The 11073-nt window shown below is 44.8% G+C and overlaps 1 protein-coding gene across 1 annotated transcript in view; it reads right to left on the bottom strand.

The window, feature by feature from the left end:
* Nucleotides 1–9248: 9248 nt before the first annotated feature.
* The window catches only part of COG6 (component of oligomeric golgi complex 6), a 472069-nt gene continuing 470244 nt past the window's right edge, over nt 9249–11073 (bottom strand). The window contains exon 19 of the mRNA XM_085621768.1: nt 9249–9492. Coding sequence (XP_085477894.1) covers nt 9345–9492 — 148 coding nt within the window. The 3' untranslated portion in view covers nt 9249–9344. The remainder of the gene's footprint in view (nt 9493–11073) is intronic.

Below are 11073 nucleotides of genomic sequence, written 5' to 3'. Positions count from 1 at the left end.
GATTGATCAAAGGAGATGAGGTATAACGGTGGTCTGTTATTGTTAGCCATGCAAAAGATTTTTGTTTCATTGTATATATTAGTTCCAATAATCTCCTCGCATTGAACTGGCTCAGAGCCGGACCTTAAAAAAACACAGGTGTCACAGCTGGCCATATTTCATGGAAGGTCCAATTAAGACAGAGACTCAAGACCCTTACAGTAAGGCATTTTCCACGTTCGGGACAAATAAGTGAAACCTCATAAATATGTCGATTAAGAGACCGATCCCCGTGTTCTCAGGTTGAAAATCTTCTCAGTCTCTGATCCTCTTCACCTATGAAGCGGTAGGTCTAAAGAAAGCCTACTGTGTACCAACCTGATACAAAAACGACACTCAATCAGGCAAATGACTCATACTGTTTTATATTAGGCCCCAGGTCTTGCAGTAAGCGATTGCTAGTCCTCTGGTTTCCAGTTTGGATAAGAAAAACCTTAAAAAGCAGTAGGTGTGAGGGCCTAAGTTGGTGTAACACATTCTGTTGCTGGAGTTGCAAATGAATCAATTGTGCCAACTCTGACAGAGCACGTAAAAGGCCCTATGTATGCAGAAGGTATGCTTTGAAGACTAACATGGGTCTTAAGGATGACTTTAAAGGCAACAAAGAAAGGAAATGACACGTGTTAGACAGGGCATTGATCAAAGACATGGAGTCCCATTTGGGTGTGAATAGGAATCTTGGTCTTTCAGCTGGAAGGCTTGAATTTTATGGAAAGGCCCGGGGTCAATCTTATGCATAATCCTTTATTGCTCCTCAAACACAGCAGCAACATCAAACTTAAATTAGAACACAATAGAACCCTAGAACACTGAACATGCATATAACCCAAAAACTGGTAGCCATCTTCCTTCTTTTGTTGCTGCTCATACACAGATAAGTAAATTTCTTAATGAATTTAGTGGTAGTATGAGTCTATTTTTGGTAGACCGTGTTTAAATTTAAAAGTAAGGTATGTATTGAGTGTTTGTATGCAGTGATATTTAATAACTTGAATGAAGATTGAATGTTGAGGAATTTTAAAGAGAAATCTATGTATTTTAAGTTTTAATATTGACTTGTTTTTGGGACGAATATTTGTGTGCCTTTATTTATGGTGATCGCTGGCTTTGGTTAAATGTAAATGCAAGCGTTTTTGGGACTAGAAAACTGTACTTACAGTTGGTGTATCATTTGAATTGCTTAGCATATGAGGAGCAGCGCGGTGCGCTCAAGGGATGTTCAGCGTTCCAAAGCTGACGCCCGGCAGGAGCGCATTGTAAACTGAGTCACAACGCGTCTCCTCAGCGTGTGGAGCGTGCTGATTTTAGAATGTAGGGTTTCGGACTAGTTTTGTCACTGTGGGGCCGCTGTACGCACGAAACGTGTGGCAGCCATTTTAGAAGATTGGGAAGAGAAGAAGTATTATCATGGCATAATGATAGCCATATTTTGGGATAAGAAGTCGACCAGCTGACTGGAAGGAATTAAGTCAGTCAGTTGGAGGTCGTTCAGAGGTGAGAAGCAGGTCGAGTGTTTAAAATTGGATATATTGTTTTCAGGAAAGTTTAAGAATTTATAGATTTGTGGAAATTTGGTATGAAATAAAGGCTTTAGTTGTGAAGTCTTTTTTAGCTGGGATTAATGTTTATATAATGGAGCAAGTTGAGGGATCTGGTTTTGAGGACAGATTGAAGTTGTATATGGACAAGATGTTTGGTGAGATGACAGTGTCTCTGGACAGGAAGATAGAAAGTAGTGTGGAAAAAAAAAGATTAAATGCAAAAGACACTAAGAGGACAGTAGAGGATGAGAGGTTTTGGACAACTGAGGAAGTGGAGCTTGTGGCCAGTGGGTCAAGTCAAGGAGGCGTGAAGAGGACGCAGAAGAGAAAGAATGTGGAGAAAAAGAGGATGGCAAGGGTGTCTGAATTAAAGATTCAGGTTGATGAGGATGCTATAAAGGCAAAGGGTAATGCTATAAAGGCCAAAAAGAGATGTCATAGTGTGGTGGCATGTGACACATCTTCTGCGAGTGGAGATGTAGAGCTTGCTTGTTCTACAAGTTTTGAAGATTCAGATGATGATGAGGTTCCCCGCAAGAGAAGGAAGGTTGGGGATAGAAAAATAAAGCTGGAGATGGGTGACTTTGTAGGTCCTCTAGGTGAGGAGATGTTTGATCCACTTCTGATACAACACCCTTTATCACCACAGTGGACTCCATCGGGACATGTGGCAAAGTATATACTCCTGAACTGGACCCAATAATGATTACTTTTCTGAATAAGTCTGGACGAGACACAAGGAGGGGTTTAGATAAGGGTCTGAAGGGCTGTCAAGACAGATTGCTTGTCGTTGTGGGTCCCCTCACAAAGGTTTTTGATTTGTGTGAGGAGGCACATATGAATAACACTGGAGTGGATGTGCAAGAGTTGCGCCAGTGGGTACAAAAGGCGATTTGTCTATAGGATAACACAAATACGCCCTTGTGTGTGGAGAGGTGCAAAAGTATCTTGTTTAAGATAGATCCAAAATTGGCAGATTTGGACAATAAGGAGTTTGGAGAGCAGTGCGAGGGTATGCCCTTCGGAGAGCAGTTTGTGAGAGATATGTCGAGGTACCTTGGTACCTTTAATTCTTTGCAGAAGGCACAGAAAGATATACGTAAGGTTTTTGGTTCAGTCAGGTGAATATGGGGTTGATTCCCCAGCCGTGGTCAAGGAATCACAAGAGGTTCTTTCGGAAGAGGTGTCAGACCCTGTGGTAAAGGATACTGGTATGGTTTCTATTCAAGAGCGGATCAGGGTTGTTTCTACCCACAGAGACAAAAGACAAGGTCGCGTGGATTGCGTTCGGAGAGAAGAGGATATTCAGGTAAGATGTTGCATAGACCCTATTTCTATCCATGTAAAATTGGGCGGCAGACCAGCCCAGTTTGTTACAAGTTGGATGGATATAACTCAAGATCCATGGGTTTTGGAAACGGTAGAAGGTTATCATATAGATTTCATAGAGGTTCCTGTTCAGGAAAGGTGTTCGTCTGTGTTGAGATTCGCAAGGCACCTAGAGCATTTGGTATCAAGGGAAGTAGAGTCATTGGCAGAAAAAGGGGCCATAGAGGTTGCGAAGGAGGTTCCAGGTTGCTTTGTGAGCCATATATGTTTGGTAGAGAAGAAGGACAAGGGAATGAGGCCGGTGATAAATCTCAGGGAGTTGAACAATTGGGTGTGTTACAACCACTTGAAGGGTATCCATACGTTGAGGGATTTGTTAAAAAAGGGGGGCCGATTGACCCTGTTGGATTTGAAGGATGCTTATCTGACTGTTCCAGTGTGTGTGGAGCACAGGGATTATCTCCAGTTCAGGTGGAAAGGAGTTCTTTGGAGGATCAAAAGTCTCCCGTTCGGTTTGACGTCGGCCCCATGGTGCTTTACAAAAGTAATGAGGCTGGTTGTTGCATGTTTGAGGTCCAAGGGAATTCAGTTGATTGTGTACCTGGATGATATTCTTATTATGGCAGAGCAAAGCAGTTTGGCAAAGGAGCAGACGGAGTTTGCAATGAGAGTTCTGGAGGATCTGGGCTTTGTTGTGACCTGGGAAAAATTGTGTGTGGAGCTAGCTTAGGAGATGCAGTTTTTAGGTTTTCAGATTCAGACATTGGAATGTGTGTTGAAGTTGCCCATGGTGAAAGTGAAGAAGATTCGAAGGGAAGTGAAGAGAGTAAGGTATGCGGATAGGATTACGTTGTGTCAGTTGGCAAGATTGCTGGGTCTGCTTTCAGCATCTATTCAAGCGATATTTCCAGCTCCCCTTCATTACACAGCGTTGTAGAGACTGAAAGTGTTTCACTTGAGGCAGGGAGCGAAGTATTCGCAGAAGGTGGTTGATGAGTCTGCATGCGTGCAACGGAAGAGCAATTTTTGGAGAGATTCCAGAGGTGGAGATAGAGTCGAATGAGAGTCTGTATGGTTGGGGAGCGAGATGTGGGACTCTGACAACTGGGAATCAGTGATCCAAGGAGGAGAGAGGTTTACACATATATTGTCTGGAGCTCCTGGCGGGTTCCTTTGCGGTCAAGAGTTTCCTGAAGGGGCAGGCAAAATATTGCGTACTGTTGAAGATGGTCGACATTTCTGCAGTACGTTATGTCAACAAGTTGGGAGGTCCTCGGTCGAGGGGCTTAGCAGAATTGAGGAAGGAGTTTTGGAAGTTTGTTTAGACAAGGAGATTATGGTGCAGGTGCAATATATTTCAGGGTTGAGCAACGTGGAGGCGGATTGGAATTCAAGGTATCTCAAGGATGTGAGCAATTGGAGATTGAACAAGGGGGTGTTCCTGAGGTTACTTGATAGGTGAGGCCCACTGCAAGTGTATTTGTTGGCGGACAGGCTGAATGCGCAATTGGAGGAGTTTTACAGTTGGAGACCACATCCAGACGCGAAAGTGATAGATGCCTTCCTGCAGGAGTAGAGAGTGGGGAGGCTTTATGTGTTTCCTCCATTCTCTATGATTCAGAGGGTGTTGACAAAGGTGAGGAAGGAGAAGGCAGAATTGGTCTTGGTAACGCTGTTTTGGCAAGCCCAGGTGTGGTTCCCGGATGTGATGAGTTTGATGGTAGACCCTGTTTTGTTACCGAGTTTCCCAGAAGTTCTGCTTGATGTTCAGGGGAACGTGCACAAGCTAGTGATGACAGGGCAGTTGAGGCTTATGGCATTGTTGATTTCAGGAGAGTTTAGCAACTGTGTGGATTATCAAAGGAGGCTTCAGAACTCATCGCAAGTTTGTGGGTGAAAGGTACAACTAGGGTCTATAGGTCAGCCTGGAGGAGATGGTGTGGTTGGTGTGTTGAGAGTGGTCTGGATCCCATATCAGCACCTGTAGTGGAGTTATTTGTCAAGTTTGTTCAAAGGAGATTCAGCATACAGTTCAGTGAATTTGAGTAGATCTGCAATTCCAGCCAGTCATGTTTTGGTTGAAGGTGTGCCGGTTGGTCAGCATGCTTTGGTTAAAAAAGTGATTAAGAGTGTTTGTTTGGAATTGCCTCCTAGGGCTAAGTACGCTTTTCGTTGAGATGTTTCAATTGTTTTGAAGGAGTTGGATGATTGGGGTCCTAATTCAGGTTTGAGTCCTTAGTTGTTGTCTTGGAAATTAGCAGTTCTCTTATGTTTGGTTTATTTTAGGAGCGTGTCGGACATTAGGGCTTTAGAAGTGTCTTCTAATAGCTACCAACCGGAAGGGGTGTGTTTTGAGTAGAAGGACGAAGACTATGTCTAGGATGATTTTTTATCCCAATATGGAAGAGCATAGCAATTTGTGTGTTGTATGTTGTTTGAGAGAGTATGAGAAGAGAACAGTTGGTTTGAGGGAGTGTGGCTGTTCACAGTTGTTGATTTCTTTCAGGAAGCCGTTTAGAGCGGTATCAGCTCCAACCTTAGCGAGATGGGTTAAGGAAGTGATGAGTAAAGTAAAGCAGGTGTGGATGTGAGTGTTTTGGGGGCTCATTCAGCAAGGACTGCTGTGGCTAGTAAAGTTTTTATGAGGGGTTCCAGTCTGAGTGGCATTATGAAGGCGGCTGATTGGTCTAATGATTCAACTTCTAAGAAATTCTATTTTAAACCTGTGGAGAATGTGTTGCAGAGAGTTTTTTTTTGATAAACAACTTTTTATTTTCACATAGGCAGTAAAATCAAGGAGGACATACATAAGTGCGTTGAACGCGGCATCAACCAGACCTGACACGAAAGCAGTGATAAACAATAGCATGAGCATTCTCTCCCATCTCCACTCCTCCAAACCCACCCAACGTATCCCTCCCCCTAAATCACGCCCCCTAGCCATTTCCCCCATATTTTGCTGAATCTTTTGGGACACCCCTGGGCCGCATACAACGACCGCTCCTGCGCAGCACACCAGTCCACCCCTCTCCTCCATTTGGCCCCCGTGGGCGGGTCCGCCTGCTTCCAGGCAGCCGCGATATCTCTTTTGGCCACCACCAGAGCCGTAATTAGGAAGAATTTCTCGTTACGTGTACCATCTAGCCCCTCTGTGATCCCCAACAGCGCTAGTCGCGGGTCATGGGGAACCTCCCACCCCAGGACCTCAGTTAGTTCGACCTCGATCTCCGCCCAGAAGGTGTCCAGACGGGGGCAAGACCAGACCATGTGGAAGAAATCTGCCGGCTCCTCCCCGCATCGAGCGCATGAGGCCACTTGGCTCATACCTGCCCGAAACAATCGCTCCGGGGTGAGGTAAGCCGTGTGTAAATAATAAAGCTGAATAAGCCGCAACCTGGCTGATGTAGTGATCGTTCTGGGAGCCATAAGGGCGTCACGCCAATCATGCTCGTCCAGTGGACCTACCCAGGTCTCCCACCGCTGCTTCAATCCGTTCCAATCCACCGGGGTGCTATTGACTAGGGACTGATAAATACGGGATATGCCCCCCTTCCCCAAACATCCCAGCATCACCTGGGCTTCAGGCGGGCTATGGGCGGGGAGTCTGGTGTCCAGAGATACATGGGACTGGAGCGCATGGCGCAGCTGGAGATACCTATAGAATTGCGAGGGGTGCAAAGAAAAACGGCTCTGGAGCTCGGTAAAGGAACACATATGGCCCCCTCGCCAGACATCTCCCAAGCAGGAGATCCCCAGAAGATCCCAGACCCGGAAGCTGTCAAGCTCCGATACCTCCCGCAGCCAGGCGCCATGCCAGAGCGGCGTCACCAAGGTCAGCACCTTAGACCAGCGGGTATGCCGCAAGGCAGCCCGCCATGCCAGAAAGGGGGCCCGCACGACCCCCGGTAGAGACCGAGGGATCGCCGCACCATAGAGCATGCCCTGAATGGAGGGGAACCCAGTAAGCCGCACCTCCAGTCTATAGGCCGGATCATCCCAGCCTCCCGAGAACCAGTCGTGGATCACCAGCAACCGCGTCCCCAGATAGTACAGGTAGAGATTTGTCATACTCAGGCCGCCATCATAAGAGGGAACCCGGCAGCGGTCTAAGGCCAACGGCGGCCTACCTCGTCCCCAGAGAAATCTAGTCGCGGTCTTGTCCAACTCCCGAAACCTAGGGCGGGAAAAAGAGCAGGGCGTGTTTTGCAGCATGTATAAAAACCTAGGTAGGATCATCATTTTATAAAGAGCGATTCTCCCCTGCGGGTTCAACGGGAGCGATTGCCATTTTGCCATGTCGGATCTGGCCTTATTAACCACAGGGGCCACATCAAGGGCCCAGCAAAGTTCCGGGAGCAGGGTGACCCAGATCCCCAGGTATTTAAAGGATAATCTCCGGATGGGAATGTCCGACTGCCAATCGAAACATTCCCGCGAGGGATGCAGCGGAACCAATACAGACTTCCCGGAGTTCAGACGGAGACCAGATGCCTGCCCGAACCGACGAAGAGTCCGGCGCACCCGAGGCCCCGAGACCGCCGGCTCCGAAAGATAAAGGAGGACATCATCCGCATATAAAGCAATCTTATCTGGGACCATGCCCAGCCAGCTCCATCCGTGGAGAACCGGGTCCGACCGAACCAGCACCGCCAGGGGCTCCATCGCCAGGGCGAAGAGGAGAGGCGAGAGCGGGCAGCCCTGCCGAGTCCCTCGTCCTATGGTGAATGCACGGGACAGGGCCCCGTTGACCAGCACTCGAGCCTTTGCAGAGAGTTTTGGATGAACTTTGAACATGCATAAAATTGGCCTCCAGGCCTTGCCACAAAATCCAGATTTTCCACAGTTTTAATGGGAAGAAAATCATGATCTTGTTAAAGGCACGGAGACCAATATTATCCCTCCGCTTTATGCCCATCCCATTTGACCTATTTTGTTTGCTATTTTTTTGTCTAGGTCAAAGTTAAGAAGAAGGATATCAATGTGGGTTTCGTTTTTCGTGGACGTTGGCGACAATGGAGTGGATTTCGTGATTCATTTAAGGGGACTTTGTTTTATTCGCATCAGTTAAAAGAAGGAAGATGGCTGACAGTTCTTGGGTTATATGCATGTTTAGTGTTCTAGGGTTCTATTGTGTTCTAATTCTAAGTTTAATGTTGCTGCTGTGTTTGAGGAGCAATAAAGGATTATGCATATTAGCCTCAGTGCCTTTAACAAAATCATGATTTTCTTCCAATCAAAACTGTGGAAAATCGGCATTTGTTCATGTAACATTCCCTACGGAAGGACACCCACTTGTGGCTATGTGACTTGCAGAGCATAAAGGTTTCCTACGAAGAGCAATCCATCCCTTAGGCTGGCTTGGGGTGCACAATTTGCATGTGCTTGCTTCAAAGTCATGGCTTTACCCCCAAATGAGCCTTACATTGTACCTTGTAAAACACATTTGTCAGCTATAGTTGAAACAGAGCCTAAACCCTGAAAAACCCTTAAAGGAAATACCCTCAAAATGTTTTTTACAGGTATTACAACATATAATACCTGTAAAAAACACAGGAAGGTGACCCCGGGAAGCATGGCAGCTCCAGATCCTAAGTATGTGAAGTGTGTAAAATGAGAAGTGGTGAGAAGATGGCGCCTTTCTGCCAGCTATCTGGTATGACCGCTCGCAGAACTGTGGACGATCATTGCTAAAGGTAATTTTCAGATGTACTCTTAAACTTGAGAGAGCCTATCAAATGTGCTTTAAATGAACTCGACTGGTTCACAGACGAGAACAATACGTTTTGAAAATATGGTCTAAAGTACATGGAAAAGATGGTTTCCATTGGAAAAACTAAGAGGGGTCAAACAGGTCACCTTCCTAAAGGTAAGAAATATGGGAGGAGAAACACAGGAATACAGGGCCTCAGACTCTAAAATGTTATCAATCCATTCATTGCAGCTCAACAAATTCACTACTTTTCAGGAAAATTCTGAAAACCATTTCAACATGCACATGTCTTATACCACATATGGTCTAACTATAACTGCTCATTGTATATAATGTTAAATATAATGTAGGTACCATTATTATCCAAACCTTTACCGTTTCTAATATTGCCTTGAAAAATTGGAGGAATCAACATCTGTAAAAATCTTAATAATAAGTGGAACCGACTACATAAAATGTGCAACCTAACCACGCTTATCCAAAAGATTGTAACAAACAGAACTTGTGAACGCGTATGTACAACTGACTATCGAAAAAGTGCATGGGTAACATGTGGCATTATAATGAAACATCTCGTATAAACCTAATAAATACACACAGCTTAATTTATACACACACAAAACTGATGGTTTTTATAACAAAGAAGTTCTTTATTTGTTTTCAAAATAAACGTATACGGTTTTAGTTTTGGGTAAAAGTCATTCATATAACGTTTTAATTATCATTCATGATAGAAGTGTCTGCACTTGATGAGGGGACCTGTGCAGAATGGTTTCTGGCTCTTTATACTCATTGGCTGGATTCATAACCGCTGCATATAATTCTGTGTAAGCTCTGCATACCAACTGAGTAGATTGCTTTATAATTTGCTCTCTGAAAATAAAACAACAATCAAGATTTAGTAGTACATTTGTCAGCAGCATAAATAATCCTATAAAAGGCACATCACATATGAATGTGCATCACAATCAACTATAAATGGCATTCTGGGAAACAGAAATGAGGGATATTTCTTGATGCGAAATTTATTAACTAGTCCAGAGGCGTAAAATGCATGTAACTAGTATTTAACCTTTATGTCAACGAAATATATAAACCACCTGTCAGTGTATTCCTATACATTGAATAGAATGGCAGATGAACACTGCGGCTCTCAGTAAGAGATGACCAGAGTGGTATACTTGCGTAAACATATCACTAAAACGTACTATGTTTCCAAAGCATGGGCAAGAGGATCTAGGACTTCTGCTCCGAGGGTACACAAACATGGATGTGGATCCTGGACAAGAGGTTTCAGTTATCAGGCCATCATTTGTCAGGGAATGGCAACATACAACCTGACAGACTCCGCAGATTATCCTTAGCCAACCATGAATGGAAAGTAATACTTGAAGATGTACCAAAAATGAATAAATATTTGTGGACGGCTGAAAATAGGCCTAGATGGAAAGGACCCAAAAGAGCAGCAACACCAAAATAACGTAGATGTCTAACCCGAGAAACCCTTGTACACCCCAGAGCACTAGCTTATAACCATAACAGAGAAATACGGAGAAAAAAGAGATGCCTATCCAGTAAAGCCCAATACTTGAGAACGAACAGTCTGGAAGGCGAGAAGTCAATGCCAGCAAACCAACGATGGAGCAATAGCCATCAAAAGGGAAAGAAAGCAGAAAGTTGTAAACCCCAACCCTCCAGAATCAAAAGAAGGAGGGGAGGAAAAATCAGCAATCAAAATTCAATTACCAGTTCCAGGCATGCAATGACACCAGGAGTGTAACTTGCTAATTGAAGGTAGCAATCATCCATAACATATCAATGTCTCAGCCATCCAAGGGCAAAAATAAGCAGAAGCACCAGCCGAACGAAGGGCAGAACATACAGTATTCCAGTAGAAAGTTAAGCATGAGTCACAAAAAAGAAACCCATGCAACAACGAAAAATGATGCAAAATGCTAGAACCTCAACAGTTTGGCAGAGGCTGGGAAGGACCAAAGGAAAAGCAAAATACAGAAAACATCAACATAAACTATGCGAATCCAAGGATATAGAAGCAATAGGAGATGGGCCTCCAAGGACAGTGACGGGCTGGCATCTGCAAAGGACAGAACAGAAGGGCATCCAGTCGGAAACAATCCACTTGTCAAAACGTCCAATTGGAGCCCAAACTCAGCCCCCTTTGCTGATGGAAGGCGAATAGCGGACAAAAACAAAGAAACAAGAAGAACCAGCCAAAATGGAAGTCAGGAGCAGCACCTGATAAACTCAGAATAAGAAAGGATCAAACTCTGAAGGACTAATACAACATACCTCCATAATGTGAAGAGTGTGACACAAGGGATCAAATCCTTTTGAAGTTGCCTGTTCTCAAGTCGGAAGGCATGAACTGAGAATGAGAGGAAACAGAACAAAACTGAGGCTGTCTTCGAAGCACCCGCAGAACCGGGAGCAAGA

This window comes from Triturus cristatus, chromosome 8 (assembly GCF_964204655.1).
Source record: "Triturus cristatus chromosome 8, aTriCri1.1, whole genome shotgun sequence".
Classification (NCBI taxonomy): domain Eukaryota; kingdom Metazoa; phylum Chordata; class Amphibia; order Caudata; family Salamandridae; genus Triturus; species Triturus cristatus.
Note: the sequence above shows the minus strand (reverse complement) of the source record. Positions and strands in the feature narration are given on the sequence as shown.